Here is a 19,614-nt window from a genome sequence, read left to right as displayed (position 1 = left end):
TTGAAGACAGCAGTTGTTAATTTAATTTAATAAAGCAATCTGTGGATTTTACTGACAGAGGCCACTTAAAAATGAAACAAAAAACAAAGCAAGGCGTTGGGGAAACTTTGTCTTTTCTCACAAACAACACCCACAGTTGCCTTGATGGTCTGGCTAATCTGTTATAGTTATAGCATGAACTGGGTTGTTTCCTGAGGATGACGATGCCGTTCTATTTTAGAGAGGGGTGTCCCCAAAAGATCTCTGTATTTTTCTTTCTGCCACGTACATGCTTTTTAAAACAATAGAATAACTGTTTATGCTCCGTATGCTCAAGAATGACCCATTTATGGCTGTAAAGCATAAAAATTCCCCTTTAAAAAGATTGATTGGTCTCTCATACTTACTGCAACATGGTTAATGCATTGCAGACTAACTTGCTTTTTTTGAAACGTCGTCTTTCCTCTTTATTTCAAGGTAAAAAAAAAAAGGTGGAAATTATTGAGATCTTCTCCAGGAAGGGAGTTTATGCGCCCTAACAGGTGCCAGATATTGTTTCTGTAGAGGATGAAAAACGCGGGTCAGCCTCTCAGTAATCACTGCAGTCAGGGGGAGAAACCTCAAGCATGGTAGCTGTGAACATTTCCATGTGTTGTTATGGCTGTGGAACGTAGCGGGTTTTTATTGGAGACATGTGTTCAACTTGTGCCCTCTGACTTTAAATAGTCGGATAGCAGCGCAGCACTCCATTATCTAATGTCAATTCCTCAATATCGTCTAAATCTGCTCTCGTTTTGGTCCTGTTCAAAATAGATTTTTTTGTTTTTTTACAAAACTCGCCTTAATAAACCAAATGTTCTGGTGTCATTGTTGGTCCTGGTGAATGGTTTTGTCTCTGTATTTTCAGATACTGAGCCGCCGTTCATTGACAGGTGTAGGTCGCCCCCAACAGTCCAGGCCACAAACACAGAAGCAGCCGTCGACTGGGAAGTCCCGCAGTTTTCAGATAACTCAGGTATGTCTGCTCAGCTCTTTTATTTGTGCTTTCCTCTGCTCCGCTCTGCTCCGCCGACTGTCTCCGCTGATTATGGTTGAGCAGGATCTTTTCCAATGAGTGACTGGAAAATGTGAATCAGGAAAAAGCTGCGTCTGTGAATAAAGAGTGGAGACAGTGGACATTTCTGTCTGTGTTTAGGAGAAAGAAAGAGAATGGGATTGAGGGAATTGATGAAGTGGTTCTAGTGCCTGCTAATGTCGTTAATGTTAAAACAGACGGAGACAGTGGAGAGACACAGGTGTTTTTGCAATGAAAAACGTTATTCAGAGGGAGTGTGTCCTCATTCCATCCATTTTTCACACAGTCATTTGTATAATTAAGCGAACACACCCGGTGCTGTACTGCCTTCGAATTCTATTCTCAATTTTAAAGTTTATTTTTACATCATTGCAACTTTGTTACACAATGGGATTGTAAATAATCCTCTGAGGCAAAGCTTAGGTTTTAACAGAGGTGAATGGAGTTTCCAAAAATGTCACTGAAGTAAAAGTAGCACTACTTCAACATGGACAGAATTTCTAGGCGCAGCCAAGGTGTTGAGGGGATCCGTTTTGGTGGCCTTAGGATCGCATCTTTGCTTTTTGTGGATAATGTGGTCCTGTTGGCTTCTTCAGGTCGTGATCTGCAGCTCTCGCTGCAGCCGGGATGGGGATCAGTGCCTCCAAATCCGAGGCCATGGTCTTGAGCCAGAAGAGGGTAGAGTGCCTTCTCTGGGTCAGGGGGGGTGTCCTGCCCCAAGTGGAGGAGTTCAAGTATCTCGGGATCTTGTTCACGAATGGGGGAAGAAGGGAGCAGGAGAGACAAAGTATTTAGTAAAAAGGCAACTCAAGTACTGAGTAACTGATCATTTAATATTTAAAAATGGCATCAACAGCAGGACCAAAATGTAAAGTTGTATGAAAATTTTGATATTTTAAAGATCAAAAGGAATATAATTCATAATTACACAAAAAAAATCAAGCAAAAGAAACATTTTACATTTTTCAAATCAATTTATTTCAATATGAAACTTGAACAAAAACTGCAGGTGTGTTTGATGAATGTTTGGTTAAAACTAGCTTGTTCTTCATTTAGTGAAGTTAGTCACAGTGGGAAAAGTCTCCAGAAATTTTACTCAAGAGTATTAATACTCTTACTTGGATACAATGAAAGTTTCAGGAATTACAAAATTACTCAAGTAAAAGTAAAAAGTATATTGTTGCAAAACTACTTCTAAACTAAAATCTTTTCAAGTTGCTGTGTCACATGCTGTGTTTTTTTTTTGTAGCAGACTCACTGATGCCATGAATAGGACTCAGAAGCATAAACAGTGATTGCAGTGATGATTTCCTGCAGGTATTTAATTAGGATGACTGTGCTGCAGGGCCCACCCATTGTCCTTATCCACTAACCATGCAGGGTGGGGGCTGGCTGCCTGTCTCCAACACTCACTGAGCGAGAGGCAGGAAACACCCACACATCTCGCCAGTCTCTAACATATACAGTCATGGGAAATTAAAGTTTGCATTACAGTCCATACTGTTATGGGAAAAGATGTTCACAATGCTGCTATTGTAGTTAGAATCCCCCTTTAACTTTTTATGATCTAAGTTTCAAATCTCCGCTTGGATATTTTTGCTTATCTTAATTTACGCAGTCCTTTAAATGTCCTGTGAGTAAATATATTTGCCCATTTATTCATAACTGGAACTTTCAGTAACTAGCAAGTTATTTTTGCAATTTACCATCTATTAAAAGAGCACCCCTCAGATTAATTTCTCTCCCTGCTAAGGCGGGAATGAAATTACCGTAATAACCTGAGATTGGCTGGAAAGCCCAACGTCTCCCCTTTCAGAAACCATTGGAATTTTTCAGATAGTGGAAAGTGTGGCAAAAACACACTTTGCACTTTGTGCTGGATCATCAACGCTCCTTTCAGTCTGGAAGGGATAATATGGATCATTCTCAGAACTTGTTTTCTCTCTCGTCATTATGTTGGAGTTTTAGTCAAATCTTATTCAATGTTTCAATAGTTTATCGAAGTTTTTGGACATCTGTAATTGCATTGATGTCTGGATTTTGATCAAACCATTGCAACGTCTTAATTGTTTTCTTTTTCAGCGATTCTGTTCTGTGGTTTGGATAATGTCTCTCTTTCATGACTCAACTTTTCACTGTTGGACATTTGACTCGAGAATACTTTGACTTACAGAGGAGTTCATGTTGGATTCAGTGACTGATGGGTTCTCAGGTTCTAAAGCTGCAAACAAGCCCAAATCATTTCTCCCGTGCCACCATGTTTCATTGTTTCTTTGAGGTATTTTTTCCAGATTGGTCTCCTGAGTGTAAAGCAGTGGTTCCCAAAGATTTTCTGGGATTTTCTATGGATTAAAATACAATCCCCTCCAAAAAAGAAAAAAAAATCAACTGGGCCCACACATCGTTCAACCAGACATAAACCTGTACACATATTTTGTTTTCAAACTCCACTGAGGTTTATTTCACACTTCAGGTTGCAACAAAACACACTACAAACCATCTTTACAGTTTTTGCGTAACTGTTTTTTTTTTTTTTTTCATTCATCCATACCACTCCCCCCGCAGAGGCACGGCACCACCCCCAGGGGGCACGCCCTTTGGGAACCATTTGGGACCTATTACTGTGAACAAGGACATAATTTTGAGTTTTTTCCACTCTTGGGAGGACCAGCAGCTGTTCTAAATGGTTTCAACTCGCAAACATTGTTCTCATTGACTTTGAAATTGTTTGGAAATAGCTTTATAAGACTTCACACAATGCTGAGCAGCAACGAATGATTCTCTAAGGTCACTGCCAAAGTCTTTCTGTCTTTACATTGTGTTAGCAAAACACCTTTTCATTCTCCAAACTAGCAAACTACATAAACTACTGCTTTAAAGAAGTGGTTGCAGTCGCTGATGATCAGGTTCTGCTTTGTAGGTCATTAGTAGAACATGATTTCCTCTTTCCCTCTTAAATATTATCGAAGCATTAAAGGTGGACTTGGTTATTTCCATGACTGCACTGACAGTCATAAAAATTTTTCCTTTTTCCCATGACTGTAGTTCAGACCATGTGTGCACATATTTCATAGGTTAGTCAAGCCTGATATGCTTATGTGGAAATAAAACATGTAGGAAAACAAAGGCCTTCCCAGAGCCTGTATTTTTTTATACCTTTATCATTGCATTTTTATGCAAGCATACAGATACGTTTTTAACACAGAGATAGATTGCATCGAAATTTGCTTGTGTTTAAAGAACCATTTTCTTGTTGCCCTTCCTTCTCAACTCAAACTGCTTTGCAAACTATAGAAATGCATCTAAAAATGATCATGGGAAATACTATGCTAAACTGTGAGATGGCCTATGTTGGGAACACAAAGTTGACTTTTAAAAGAACAGTTAACCTGGGAAAATATAGCTGCAGCTATATTTTACAACAATAAAATACCGTAAAGCTTGTCTTTTGTGTGAAGGTTTGAAAAATTTTACCTTTGAGCTTAGAGGCGAAGGAAATATTTTTGTCAGCTTTTAGGAAACAAGCCTGGTTTACACGTAACAGGATCTGGATCGAGTAGCTTGAGTGAAAACACACAGAGCGATTGTAGATCTAGAGGTTGCTATGTATGAGCAGAAAGTTAATGAGAAAATAGCTTTTTGTATTTCCAAGACTGTATTTTTGGTGTCCTGTTTTTTATCTCTGAAGTGATTTTGACTTACTGTTTAATTTTTCATTGTCTTGTTGGCACCAGACATCTTCTAAAGATTTTTCAATGATGTAGAAGTTGTTTTTTTTGTTGCGTATTTGTATAAATCATACATATACGATAAACCCGGTCCATGTAACTGCACTCCTCACAGGCCGGTGTCCTGCATGTTTTCTCAGCATGTCCTCAGGTTCTGCATAGTCCTGGTAATAATCAATTCATTTGCTTTAGAGTTTAACAATAGCAAAATCTAAAACAGCGTCCCTTGAGGGCTGACTTTGGACGCTTCAAATTGTGCCACGACAGACGCTCAAAACGCGTTTGGTGTGAACGTACCATAATTAGCCAATGTTGTGTCTGCTTTCTAATGTCTATGTTGAAAACTGTCTGGGCTGACAGAGTTTTCCAAAGTAGGGATGGGCGAGGGATCTATTTGGAAATGTTTGGAGAAACTGAAGTCCCCAGTAAATTAGTTGCAGACAAGTAAAGACAGTTATTGATGTTTGAACACGACAGTATAAAGTTACGCATCTCAAGGTCAGTATATTGAACATACAAGAAGATCCTGTTAACTTCATTTCATAGCTGTGTTTCTAAAAACTGTTAGTGAGTGACAAAATGATCGGTTTCATACACAGCACTTTAAAATAAATGATCCAGATGTTCTCTTAAAAAGCCGAGTGCTGGGCTGGACACCTGCTGTTGTTATGATGATCTAATAAACAATCTGTTCAGACTAATCTTCCAGCAGAGCAGTGCTTGAAGGCCAGTCTAGCAAACAGACTAAATATTGGACGCTTTCTCTTGGCGCTGCAGCTGTTCCAAAACAGCTTGACTTCACTAACTCCGACTCTCTATTTGCACATTATTAGCACCAAAGCGCTCTCATAAGTTAATGAACACAGAGCCCCAAACCTAACATCCCACTCACAAACAACTCAAAGTAATCACTTCCCACCTGTCTGCAGAGGTGTGTCCCCATCAAACGACCTCAATAACACACACACACACACACACACACACACACACACACACACACACACACGCACACACCCACACACACACACACACCCCTGCACAGTAATAACAGACTGCTCCTGCTGCGGCCGGTCCGGGTCCACACGACGTCAGCGCAGCGCTGCTTCTACGTCAGTGTTTTGTTTTTCCAGGCCCACACCCTGATGCCAACTCTATTTATAGTCAAGACTCGTTAGGCGCACACATACAAACACACGCACTAAAATTAACCATAAAGGGAGACTCCAGACGCGTGCCAGTCCCTCTGGAACGATATTTGCCACTGTTAATGGAGGAGGTGGACTGGAGTCAAGTGAAAGGCAAATCCCTCACTTTTCTCAATGCATTCTGTGTCTCTCGCTCTTACAGATGTGCTCATTGTTCTTTTTGTTCCCACAGCCTGTTTCTGGCCTGCAGACAAACCTCGAAGCATCACACACCAGCACACAACTCCCAACACAGCGTTATGCTTCAGCTCCTACTTTCTAACAACCTTTATGCATTTACATTCTTTAAGACTTTCAGACAGATGCAATGTATTTGTATAAAGTTCTATAGTCTACCTGCAAGAGTGACTCACTAACTCCAGATGACAATCTAATCCCAAGCCTGCCCTCTACAGGACATGAAGAAAAGCACTTTTAATGCAGAGTAACTTAAAGTAATGCAGCTTCTGCTTGTGTAGTTTGAACAGTTGGGTTGATTTTGGATTTTTATTTGAATATATTATGATTACAGTGATTCAGTATTGGTTTATTGCACTGTTTTTTTGCTCTATAGGTGGTCGCCTCACTGTGACCAGTAGCCATAGACTGGGCTCGCTGTTCCCAGTAGGAGAAACTGTGGTCCAGTACACTGCAACGGATACAGCAGGAAACAGCCGCGTCTGCAACCTCACAATAACTGTGCAAGGTGTGAATAAAAAATCTATTTTATTCTATGGCAATTTTTTTTTCCTTTTTGAATTACATTTCTTTAAATTAAAATTATAGTGTTGCACCATATGTTGTATTTTTAGGTAATATTTAAATATTAACAGGGAGGCAATCATTTATTACTCTAAAAAAAAAAAAAAAAAACGAGAGTATATTTAAAGTGTTCCTGTTTTCCAGGCCTACCTGTTGAAAGTATATAAGTGCATCTCAATAAATTAGAAACTCATTAAAATGTTAAATTATTCAGGAATCCAAGTATACATATGAAATATGACAACATAGGTATTCATTACACATACAGAGTAGATTTTATGGCTTACAGCTGTTGAAAACTCAAAAATTAGATAATTTATTACACAGGATTAATAAAAAACATTTAATACAGAAACAAACTCCTGTTGGAAAGTGTCCATGGACTTTGAGGCGGTCCTATCCTGTTTAGCCCTCTGGGAAACAACCCACACTGCCCCCGCTTTGCCGCCGCTGCTCACTGAAATAAATGTTTCTTAAAATTCAAATCCAATGAGGTAGCATCTCATCTCTATTTTTTATGTTGGGTTTAAGTAATTAATGGCATTCTTTGTCTTGTCCAGGGTCTACTTGTGAGCAGCCGTATGTCCCAGTGAATGGAGAGTTCATCTGCTCTGAAGAAGAGGAGGGGGTTAATTGTACTCTTCAGTGTAAAGAAGGCTATAGCTTTGCTCAAGATGCAGTGCAGAGCTACTTCTGTGCCTACAATGGTGTTTGGGAGCCGGCATACTCTTCAGACAGACCAGACTGCTCCTGTGAGTGCAGCTCATGCTGAACTGTCTGTACATTTTACAGACTGCCAATTTGTATACTAAGATACTGAGACATCTGGAACATTTTATGAATGGTAAAATGATGACCTTTACTTTACCTAATTCCAAGAAGGATGGAGTAGGGTTTTGAACCGACAACCTGAGATACTGCGGCTCTAGTTTATGGTCAATTTGCACTCAATGGGGTAAAATATCACATATCGCCTTTTTTCTCTGTTTCAGTGAACCGCATAGCTAACAATGGGTATAAGCCCTTTGAGATGTTGTTTAAAGCATCTCGATGCGACGATGCAGACCTGGTCAAGTCGTTTGCTGGTCATTTTAATGCCAAACTGGGAAGCATGGTGAGGACCAGTACACACACACACTCAGAAATACACACACAGCACGATTAACCATGTTTTCCTTTTCTCTGTAGCTTCCCTCTATTTGTAGCAGTGATGAAATCACCTGCAAGCTGGAGGTCATGTCCCAGGGTCACTGTCTGGAGTACAACTATGACTATGAGAATGGATTTTCAATTGGTAGGCGTCTATAGATGTTCTTACTCAAAACAAAACATCTAACCTTCAGTTTAAGTGAAGCACTATCAGCCGATTGTTGTTTTTTTTTTCAATCACAAACAGCACCAGGAGGATGGGCCAACAACTGGGGCACTCAGGGTGCGCAGGACTATGCCTACTTTGAGTCAGGCTTTGCCACAGGCACCCGACAGCTCCCAAGTCGGCAGCAAGATGGCAGCGTGAGGCAGCGCTCCAAGAGGCACAGGAAGATCAGAGGTCCAACCAAAGACCACAAGATCCAAATTTATTTCAACATCACAGGTACAACAACATTCTGTGTGTTTAAGGAAACTGTAAGAGATAATTTTGAATTTGATTGCAAAATCTGTAAGCAAAAACAAGCGTAACGTCCCCTACACACAAGAACAGACAGGATTATAACATCCTGTCGCATGTCGGCGTGACGATTTTGAGCGTAAACAAATCTTATTGCTAATCATTTTGGTGGAGACCAGTGTGCACCACAGAATAGGACAGCAGAAGCGTACACACCTCCAAATTACGCAAACATGCTGGTTGCTAAGCAATACTCATAAAGATGTCTGCATTTAAAGGTTTAGTTCAAAATATTTCTGTTGTCAATGCACTAATCTTTGGCCGTTCTCCCAGCAAGCATCCCTTTGCCTCTGTCGAGAAATGACTCAGTCGAAGTGGCCAATCAGAAGAGGCTTCTGCGAACGCTCGAGCAGCTCACCAATCGCTTGAAACGAACGCTGGCGAAGCAGCCACTGTCCAGCTACCACGTCTCCTCAGAGATGATCATTTCTGATCCCAAATCGCTGGAGAGCAAAAAGGCCTCATTGTTCTGCAGGCCAGGCTCAGTGCTCAAAGGCAGAATGTGTGGTAAGCTTGACGGAAGAATATTCTGACTTAAATTAATTATATTTTATGCACACTACATTTACAGCATGACTAATAGTGTGGTGCAAGATTTATATGTTCCAGGAAATCGCTAAGTGTGAGCCTTCTTTTTGCAGTCCAATGTCCAGTGGGTACGTATTTTTCTCTGGAGCATAACGAGTGTGAGAGCTGCTGGCTGGGGTCCTACCAAGACCAGGAAGGTCAACTGGAATGCAAGTCCTGCCCTGAGGGAACATCTACAGCCTATCTGCACTCCCGCAGCATCACCGAGTGCAAAGGTGTGTTTGAGAACAGACGTCAGGCTTTTCATTGTCAATCAGCATTTTGGCCATCAATTAGGAGTAAAATGATTTGTTTGTTCTCGCAAATAAAAGTAAAGCTTTTTCTGGTTTGTTGATGGTGTCATGTGTGTGTCTGCAGGGCAATGTAAACCTGGCAGCCACTCGCTGAATGGACTGGAGATCTGCGAGTCCTGCCCACTGGGTCACTTCCAGCCTGGTTATGGTGCCAGGAAATGTTTAGTCTGTTCTGGTGGAACCTCCACAGTCACCAGAGGAGCAGTGGATGAGACAGAGTGTGGAGGTGATGCAGTCTAATAATGCTGGCACACTATGTAGCTCTATCATCCTCACTTCTTTAGAGTTTGACTTGATTTCTGCCTTAAATATGGATGGATTACTGGTAATTTAGCAAATTTTATAAAACTTTCCTGACAAAACACATTTTTTATCATAAACTAAGTTTTTTACATAAACATTAGGCTTCAGTTTGGATTTTTCTCACTAAATGCTGCCATCTGATCATCTTAGACATTTTTTAATCATTCTGAATTACTTTGTTCTCTCTCGTTTTCCTCTTCCTCCCTGCAGTTCCCTGCATGGCAGGTCATTTTTCCCGCACTGGTCTGGTACCCTGCTACCCGTGTCCAAGGGATTACTACCAACCCGATCACGGACGCTCGTACTGCCTCTCCTGCCCCTTCTATGGGACCACCACAATAACCGGGGCGTCCAGCATACAGCGCTGCTCCAGTGAGTCTTTCTGGCATGAAACGGTTTTGGTAAACAAATGACTGAACTTGATCTTGTCAGGTTATGTAGGAAGTCTTTCTACCATCTTTTTTGGTAGAAGTTGAGGACCTTCAAAAAACCAGATGCTTTATCTTGCGCTGATTTTGACTGAAGTCAGCGCAAGATAAAGCCATCTAAGGCCATTCTATGCCCACGCTTCAATTCCCAGGCTCATTTCTTGAGTGACTTCTTCAATCTATTTTGTGATGCACACTAAAATGTCTCCAGAATTTAAGATGTGCCTGAGAGATTTTGCAACTTGTAATCTCAGTTTTGCAGTAATGGCACGAATAGGAGAGTAGCTAGAGTCTCTTACCAACCTCAGACAGCATCTTCACAAAGCCTTCTGGTTTTGTTCTGGAGTTGATTTTCACATTTCAAACAAAAACACGTTCACGTCTGGGACACAGAAGCCGTCTGCTTCTTGAACAGAACGACGGCTTGATGCTGCTGATCTTTGCATATATAAGTGTTTGAGCAGATGGCACCTTCAGGCATCTGGAAGTGAACCAGGCTAGTTCGTCTCCACTTTCCTCTTCCTGATAGCTCGACTGATTTCTTTTTTTCTTCCCCATCTTGTCTCAAAGGGACAGGTGTGCCACTGGTAAACTCTGATATTGTCTTAACTTGTCAGGAGCCTTCAAAGCCATGACATCATCATCTTGGTTTTACCAAATTGTTAAAATTATATTATTCTTAGTGTGTATATAGATCATAATTTGAAAAGAAAAACCAGATAAGATAAATCCAGAAGATTAAAGTGATTTTCGTGGGTTAACCGTATTGTACAGTGTTAGGCTGACATGTGAGTTATATTAACTCTCTGCAGAAAGAGCCAAGTTACGTCAATGTTGCTGTAAAGGAACCGCTTTGTGTCAGCCTTTCCCATGTAAAACACCACTTGTGTGGTGGCTGATCTGTCTCTTGACAGCTCAATCCAATTGGAAACAGGATTACTGAGCAGGATCGGGGACGTGGTAATAATAAGGTTTTTATTGCTGTGAAGCAATAGAAAATAAACCGCACTGCATGCCTAAGTGCAAAAACGAACAGTGGTTACAGTAAAGCGCCAGTTATGAATTTAAACACAGACCTTTTTCCTGCTCGTCTGCCAGTCTTCCAGCTAATGGCAAGGTTTTTTAACGATGGTTTTGTAGTTTTCTGCATTAATTTGACTTCATGTAGTGAGAAGGAGTTGATCACAGACAGCGAATACAGTGGCGACTTGCAGTAAATTCGGCATTGACTTTTGGCCCCTCTTCAATTAGTTTTATTGCCCTCCACCAAAATCTGAAACCTCCCACTGTGGCTTTTTGTACAGTCTTCTCTCTGCTTACATTTTACGTTCTCTGGTTGTCATTGTCAGGTTTTAGCTCAAGCTTTCTCGCTAAGGAGGAGAGCGTAACTCCTGCTCCAGAAGTGGAGGTCATTGAGGACTACCAAGTCAGCAGTCAGGTAATTATTGATCAAAATAAAAATCTGCTTTCCCTCTGTCTCTTGTCTTGCCACTGTGAAATGAAAACATTGAGGACATTTTGTTCATCATCTATTCCTGTCATGTCTCAAAACCCTCTTGGAACGGGTTAAATTTAGCCTCAACTTCCTGGATTGCTACAAAATACAACGTGTATAGAGGTTAAAACCTGCTTTACTCTACGACTAAATAATATTTTAAAACTTTAGAAATATGTTGTACATCCCTGCAAAAACACAAAATATAAATATAATTGTCAGTTACATAAAAGATTATTTGACAGCGTGTGCATAAGACTGACATCACACGACCATAAACATGACATAACACCTTCAGGAATTAAGTGTCATTCGGTAAATAATGACACCTATAATGCCATTTATGTTGGCCATTTTAATGGACTTTGTATTAAAAGTGTCATTATTTACCAAATGACACTTCATGACGACAGTCGTAAACATTCATAAAGACTTCTTCATGTTCATGACAGGTTGTTATATCATGTTTATGACAGTATTATGTCACTCTTATGCACATCCCGTCAAATAAAGTGTTAGCCTTTTGTCTAGCTTCTAATCTTAGAGGACTTGAAATAGACAAAACTAACTTACAAGTAACTTTTCAGCAAGATATATATATATGAGGTTGTTTGAAGTCAATAATTCCTTAAGATTATATTAGTTATAAGTGAAATAATCTGCCAGTTTAACAAGACATTTTCCCATATTATAAGTTAAAATATCTTGTTCTAGCACCCAGAGAGCTGCTTCTGGCTCTAGATCAGCTCCACAGGTGGTCATATACTTTGCCTCTAAATTTATCATAATTATTAGAACTTGCCTGAAAAATAAGTAGTAATTGAGAAACAGAACCATAAATATTCCTTAAATTAAATAATTTCTTCAGGTTTTCCATGAGTGCTTCCTGAATCCCTGTCAAAATAAGGGGACATGTGAAGAGGTTGGAGCGGGATACGTCTGCACCTGCATGCCTGGATTCACAGGTAAATAAATAAATCCCACTCATCAGATATCAGATGTCGCCGCTGTACGCCACTGCTATGATGCCGCTGACATTTCACCCTCAGGTGCAAAGTGTGAGGTCGACATAAACGAGTGTGACTCTGCCCCCTGCCAGAATGGAGGCCTCTGTAGGGATGGGATGGGGGACTTCCAGTGTCAATGCAAACCTGGCTTTTTAGGTATAGACTCTGTCAAACAAAACAATAAAAAGAGCCTTTAATGATACTTGGAAGGTTATGAAAGGCTTTCTGTTTGTCTGATTTAGGCTCCCTGTGTGAGGGTCAGGTGAACGAGTGCCTCTCCTCCCCGTGTCTAAATGAAGGGCTGTGTGTGGACGAGGTCAATAAGTTCTCCTGCAGCTGTGCTGAGGGCTTCACAGGTTAGTCCTAAACAGGCATTAATGGCAATCAGCTGGACTTCACTTCCAGTTCATCATAACATTTATATGTCTGCTAAAAATCTTTTTCAGTTTTAACAAACGAAAGCTGCACTTTTCTGTTCATCAGACAATCTGATCAACGTTTGAACTAATTCATACTGGGTGTTAGTGACAGTTTCTGATTCATGAGCAACATTAAAAAGTGAGGACACAACAGATAACATGTGAACATGAACATGTTTTCTGCTGTTTGTATACATTTGTAGTTAATAAGGAGTTGGCTCCCCATACTTGCAGTTGAGAACAGGGAGCCTATTTTACGCTCTTTGTGTGAAAATGCACTGCATGTTATCAAATTTAAAGCACATGTGTTAAACTCACGGCTGGGGGGCCAAATCTGGTCCACTGTAGCTTTCTTTGTGGTCCTTTAAACTCCAGAGGGAAACATGAAAAGAGGCTTCAACATAACAGCTGTGTGCCTAAAGATTATTTTAAAAACCAAATCAAAGCAGCTGTTATCAGCATACTGCCAAATTACGTCAAATAGATCCTCCAGTTTCTTGTGATTCTGTGATATATTTTTTTTATAAATGTAAAAACAGCAGATTTCTGCTTTTTTTTTTTTTTTTGCTAAATTTATAATTGGAGATTTATTTCAAATTTTGGTCAAAAACGTTGGGTTTAATGATGCCAATGCCGACCTGTAGGTGGCAGGATTTCTTACTTCTATTACTTTGCTGCCTCAGTTGGACATAATGTCAACTTACAGTCTGTCATCGATGTGGAGAGTAACAAATAGTCACATTTACCGTCAGACGTAAGAGCAAATATTACAGAATTCTTTGCAAATATTTCTAAATTAGCACCACAAAATTTTAGATATTTATTGCAAAAAGAATTCAAAAAAATTCAAAAAAACATTTCGAGGGAGTGAGCATGATAAGATTGAACAGATGTCAATCTTATTTAATTTTAAGAACTTATCAAAGGCAGAGACAGCTACTGGTATTTATTAATATTTTAAGAGTTTAATAGGTTTTATCAACACATTCTGACACACTGGAGAACGGTCATGATCTCGATGTGGCCAAAAATAAAAATGAGTTTGACACTCCTTAGGTAGAGGAACTTTCTAACATTCCTGTTAAATTTCCACAGGTTCTCTCTGTGAGCTCGAAATCAACGAGTGTCTGTCCAGCCCGTGTTTGAACGGAGGAGTGTGTGAAGACTTGACAGGAGACTACAGCTGCAACTGCGCCGTTGGATTCTCTGGGGATCGCTGTGAGATCAACATTGACGAATGCTACAGCTCCCCTTGTCTCAATGGAGGCTCCTGCATAGATGATGTCAATAGTTTCAGGTAAAAAAAAAAGAAAAAAAGGTCATGATAGTAGCTAAGTGCTTGCATGCGTCTGTGCTAACAAAAACTAAGAAGGACCAGAGTTTTAACAACTGTTGAACATCCTTATCGCCCGTCCAGGTGTGAGTGTGTGGAGGGCTTTCGAGGCAGGCTGTGTGAGGTGGATGTGGACGAGTGCAACCCGAACCCCTGCGTGAACGGAGCCAGCTGCTTTGACGGTCTGGGCTCCTACACCTGCCGCTGCCTCCCGGGGTTCAACGGATCCAGGTGTGAGACAGGTACTACTGTATAGGACAGATGCCACAACACCATGGCAACTGAGGGAAACACAACACGACACATTAAAAGGGCATAGTTGATCAAATTTACTCTTTTTTTTTTCCAGTTCTGTTTGGGTTTTTATTTCATTATGTTTTTATACTTTTATATGTTGAAAGTTTTTAAACAATGCTCAGTTGATTTTTGGAAAAAATAACATTATTTTGTCTTATTTATCTACTTATCTAATTTAAAGAAATATTGAAAAGCTGATTGTAATTTATTTGATACTATATTAGTCTTAAATGCCAGTTATGCTTGCTGTTGTTTTTCTGTTTCAGAGCTTAATTTCATCATGCATTTCTCTTTATTATCGAATGGGATTCTGCTGTGAAAAACCCATATTTAACACAAAAATGGTTTGCTTATTATTTTCTGGTGTGTGCTCAGAGATGTCCTCTGCCTTCAACCTGGACTTTGAGGTGTCTGGTATCCATGGTTACGTGATGATGGATGGAGTAATGCCGGCGCTGACAGAAATCACCTGCTCCTTCTGGATGAAGTCAACAGACATCACTAACTATGGCACCCCGGTTTCCTACGCCGTAGAAGGCAGCGACAATGCTTTCCTGCTGATCGACTACAACGGGTCAGAAATGCAGAACCATCTGGAAAAACCATCAATTTAAACTCCTGTTTGACCATCTTTAACTGTTGTTTTTCCATCTGATTTGATGGTAGGTGGGTGCTTTATGTGAATGGTAAGGAGCGGATTACTGACTGCCCTGCTGTGAACACGGGTCAGTGGTACCACATCGGTGTTTCATGGAGGAGCTGGGACGGCGACTGGAGGGTTTACATCAACGGGAAGCCCTCAGACGGAGGCAAAGGCCTGTCAGTCGGCACCACTATCCCAGGTGTAGTGCTATCCTCAGCCTGGACTCTTTCCTCAAACGCACTTTTTTTTCTGGGTAAATGTGGGTTTACTGTAAAGTTGTTAACCCCGGTGCTGCTTGTGTTCTGCAGGCGGCGGGGCTCTCGTTTTGGGTCAGGACCAAGATCAGAGAGGTGAGGGCTTCAACCCTGTTGAATCTTTTGTCGGCTCCATCAGTCAGCTCAACATCTGGGATCGTGTTCTCACTCCACAGCAGGTAAACGCCAGACTTTCTCTTTTCACAGTTAACGTTGTGACACAAATAGATTAAAGTACAAAAGATGCCGTTTTGTGTTTCCGACTTTGAATTATGTACAATTAAATCAGTTTTTTGTGAACAAACAGATCAAGGTTCTGGCCAGCAGCTGTCCAGCTTCCCATGTGACCCACAGAGGAAACGTGCTGGCTTGGCCCGACTTTCTCAGTGGTGTGGCAGGCCGGGTCAAAGTTAACCTCAACAGTATTTTCTGTGCTGGTAAGAGAGATTTATCAAGTACTTGAAAAATTGCAGGACTTCATTAAGAGCGTCATTAAACCTGGTGGTGAGGTACAACGGGTTTCTGTTTCTGCAGACTGCCCTAAGTTGGAAAGCGCCGTGTCCCACCTGCATGCTTCCAGCGTGGAGGTGAGCCCTGGTGCTCAGGTGCACCTGTCCTGTGATCCTGGCTTTTACCTGGTGGGGGAGCCAGTGCTGCAGTGCCAGAACAAAGGGGAGTGGAGCCATTTGCTTCCAAGCTGTGAAAGTAAGGCCCAAAACTGATACCCAAAACCTCTGCTTCTGATTGCAAATGGCTCTCTATGTTGGTAATTTAAAACTGGAAAAGCTAGAAAAATGCACAAATGATAAATGGAGCTAGACTAGAAGCTTAAAACATTATCCATCCATCCATCCATCCATTTTCTTACACCCTTGTCCTTAGTGGGGTCGGGAGGTGCTGGGGCTTAAAACATTAATTCTAGTAAATATATTAACACATTAACTTTTTGTTTCATGCTTTGATTACACTCTTTGTTAGCTTTAGAACCCTTTCATTTGTTCACATAATCCCAAAATTATATTGTTGTTCTCTTGCTCATAACTTGGATAATCTCTGGGCCTTTTACTGAAAAAAACATAAATGCAGTGAATGAATACATAAAAAGTCAGAAACAGTATGTGAAAGTGGACTACTGAGGTTAAAATGCTACAAAAATGGAAAAACATGTTGGCAAATAATACTTTTATTCCAACACAATAATATATGTTTCACAGCTCAAAATTGTTATTTAAACAACTGGTATGTTATGTATAATAACTTGATAACTATGGACATTTTTAAAGGGAAAACTGAATCCAGATCAGTAAACACTGACATTATTTAAAGTTTCATAATTTTTATATTGCAAAGAACATAAAATAAATAAGTAAAACACTTATAAAAGTAGTTTTGAATCTGTAAAACTTACTAAATTCCAGTAAAATATTAAATCATCCAGCCTTCCACAGATTTTGTGATTATCACAGCTGTTACCAGATTACCATGGTCCAAATTTTCCTCATTTGTTTTTTTTTTCTTTCTTTTGAGTAACAGTATAACGTAAGATTAGAAACAAAATTCATAATTTTTCATTTCCAGCTGAGTAAATAGTTTATGCTGAAGTAGTTTTTCTATGAAGCAATGTAACTGCTCCACATCCACAGGGTCAAAAATGAAATAGTTATAACAAATGATTTTTCTTGTTTCAAGTCACCTGTTCCACCATTTTTGGTCCCTCCTAAAATAAGACATGACTGACAGGTTCATTTCCTTTAGCCACTCTTTAAAATGTGAAAGACAAGCAAACATTCTATTTAGATTAGAGGAAAATCACTATTCAACTAGACACATTCGTAATAACTTTAATGTTTGCTGTTGGAGTTTAGTAGCAAATTCTTAGCTGGAAGCAGAAATCCTATGGTCGCCGTATATTTCTTTCGCTGTGTGTGTTGCAGGAGTGTCATGTGGACCTCCTCGCCCACTGGAGAACGGCTTGTACCAGGGTTCAGATTTCCAAGCAGGCAGCTCTGTGGTCTACCGGTGTAACGTCGGCTTTTACCTGCTGGGAGACGCCAAGGTGCACTGCAGCAACAGCGGCCAGTGGGGAGGACATCCACCTGCCTGTCTGGGTAAAAAGACGCAATGCTCAGCTGATGTTGGCAGCGAAACTGCAAAACAACAAAATATCCAACTCATTCTGCCTGTCTGTACATACGTGTGACTGTTTGAGTTCAGATGTGGACGAGTGTGCTCTGGGGTCTGATTGCGACGATCACGCCAGCTGCCAGAACACGGAGGGCTCGTACTCCTGCACCTGCATTCACCCGTACACCGGAGATGGCAAAAACTGCACTGGTACAACAAGTGGATGAGTTATGATGCTAGCAGATCAAGAGATAAGCTTTAGTCATGCTTAAAACTTTAATAAACCTTAAAAATTAGTAAACCCTGTCATTGTATGTTTTCAGAGCCAGTGAAGTGCCAGAACCCTGGGTCTCCAGAGTTTGGTCACAGAGACGGCAGCAGCTTTCTGGTGGGCGGCGCTGTGGCGTTTGGCTGCGATAGCGGCTATGAGCTGATTGGCTCTTCACGACTCCACTGCCTAGAATCAGGAACCTGGGACCATCCTGTCCCTTACTGCAGAGGTGAGAACTCAGGTTTTTAAACCACTGACATTTTTTCTCTTACTTTAAATAAGTCAACATTACTTCAGTTAATCTTTAAATTATTCAGATCTCACTCAGATTTAGGTTTGATTTATTATTACCAACATGTATCTTCTAACTGGAAGCAATATTAATGGATCGGACTAAAGATTATGGTGATGAAAAGGGTGAATAATGAATGTGGAGTTCATCATTTATTAAAAATACCAGGGCAAACAAGTAAATCACCGATCAACAGTCAAATAAAGAGCTTAGTTGCTGTAATACCTATAAAGATTATTAAGAAAGGCATAAACATTTTTGTATTTTTTTCTTTTTTTTTTACAAAATGTAAATATTAAAAAATAGCTTGTATTTTTAAAATTAATGCTTGTTCTACATTGTTTTATCTTTTGAGAAATTCCCATTATATTCCCTGAGAATATAACGAGAACTTATGGGGCTTGACTTGAACGAAAAGTAACTTTAGATATAAATCTGTGAGGGCTGATGAATAATTTTGTCCTTCACTGTACGTAAGTTATTCAGGAAAATAGTTACATATCTATTTTACGAGGGGAGCCATTTCCTTCTTAAGCTAGGAAAATCTCACTTTGTGAATGTTTGAATGTATCAGTTTCTCAAAAAATAAAATAAAAACACAGAACAATGAACTTATTCAAGCAGGAATATTTGCCATTGCAAGTACAAAAATGAATGAAAATGCAGCACCTCTATTGTCTTTACAGAAAATCTGCTCTGGGAACAACAATAGGTTTTCATTATGTCCCATAACAACGGGGAACTGTTGTACAAGGTTATTGGATATTTTAGCGTACAAGTTTGTGGTTTCACTTGAAAGTTATGTCTTCTAGTCTAAGACACAGATTTTAGATCAAAGCCTCAAATTAAGTAGTACTGTAGTAATAAAATCCAAACATAATCTCTTTTTATTTTATATGTCTGCACTGATTCACATGCAGCAAGTTTATTGTGGGTTCAAATTTGACTTCACATTTAAACGCTAGTTTCTGATATTTAAAATTTAAATGCAGTTGTTCTGTTTCAGTGCCTTTCTCGGTTATAAAACAGGTACATTTATAGTTTAATGAATGCATAGACCGGCTTCCATGTGTACATGAATTTGATAAGTGTATTGAGTTATACAGTTCTGTCAACCCTGAAGACTACAGTTTGCTGTTGTGATTGTGTGGAAATTGGATATATGACACATCTCAAGATATAGAAACATATACTTTTAGATGTATTATGAAGAGGCAAATATTACAGATGCGCAGCGACAGATTCACAATCTGTGTTATTTGAGTTGCATGAATGGTGGATTACAGGAACAGCTCTCTTCTTGTCCTTTTTCCCGGCCACTACAGTGTCTCCATCTTGGCTCGAAGCCACAGTGTTACTCATAGAGGAAGTGGAAGTGCCAGTCTGGCGTATTCAGTCCATTTAGTCTTTATACTGCCATGCTGACCACGATATTTCTCTTAAAGGCACATATTGCACACAACATATGGT

General features: G+C 40.1%; 1 protein-coding gene across 2 annotated transcripts in view; it reads left to right on the top strand.

The window, feature by feature from the left end:
* Positions 1 to 19,614, top strand: part of svep1 (sushi, von Willebrand factor type A, EGF and pentraxin domain containing 1) — a 95,020-nt gene that overhangs the window by 59,215 nt on the left and 16,191 nt on the right. For both annotated transcript variants that reach the window (XM_028038219.1, XM_028038218.1), the window contains exons 10-33: positions 887 to 994; positions 6,541 to 6,672; positions 7,289 to 7,480; positions 7,721 to 7,842; positions 7,917 to 8,022; positions 8,125 to 8,322; positions 8,671 to 8,904; positions 9,039 to 9,200; positions 9,343 to 9,504; positions 9,792 to 9,953; positions 11,359 to 11,447; positions 12,373 to 12,469; positions 12,554 to 12,667; positions 12,754 to 12,867; positions 14,026 to 14,227; positions 14,348 to 14,505; positions 14,936 to 15,134; positions 15,227 to 15,402; positions 15,512 to 15,636; positions 15,765 to 15,894; positions 15,992 to 16,162; positions 17,392 to 17,565; positions 17,672 to 17,791; positions 17,905 to 18,081. In XM_028038219.1, coding sequence (XP_027894020.1) covers positions 887 to 994; positions 6,541 to 6,672; positions 7,289 to 7,480; positions 7,721 to 7,842; positions 7,917 to 8,022; positions 8,125 to 8,322; positions 8,671 to 8,904; positions 9,039 to 9,200; positions 9,343 to 9,504; positions 9,792 to 9,953; positions 11,359 to 11,447; positions 12,373 to 12,469; positions 12,554 to 12,667; positions 12,754 to 12,867; positions 14,026 to 14,227; positions 14,348 to 14,505; positions 14,936 to 15,134; positions 15,227 to 15,402; positions 15,512 to 15,636; positions 15,765 to 15,894; positions 15,992 to 16,162; positions 17,392 to 17,565; positions 17,672 to 17,791; positions 17,905 to 18,081 — 3,624 coding nt within the window. The remainder of the gene's footprint in view (positions 1 to 886; positions 995 to 6,540; positions 6,673 to 7,288; positions 7,481 to 7,720; positions 7,843 to 7,916; positions 8,023 to 8,124; positions 8,323 to 8,670; positions 8,905 to 9,038; positions 9,201 to 9,342; positions 9,505 to 9,791; positions 9,954 to 11,358; positions 11,448 to 12,372; positions 12,470 to 12,553; positions 12,668 to 12,753; positions 12,868 to 14,025; positions 14,228 to 14,347; positions 14,506 to 14,935; positions 15,135 to 15,226; positions 15,403 to 15,511; positions 15,637 to 15,764; positions 15,895 to 15,991; positions 16,163 to 17,391; positions 17,566 to 17,671; positions 17,792 to 17,904; positions 18,082 to 19,614) is intronic.

Source organism: Xiphophorus couchianus, chromosome 14 (assembly GCF_001444195.1).
Source record: "Xiphophorus couchianus chromosome 14, X_couchianus-1.0, whole genome shotgun sequence".
In the NCBI taxonomy this organism is placed as follows: domain Eukaryota; kingdom Metazoa; phylum Chordata; class Actinopteri; order Cyprinodontiformes; family Poeciliidae; genus Xiphophorus; species Xiphophorus couchianus.
This window is presented reverse-complemented; position numbering and strand designations above follow the sequence as displayed.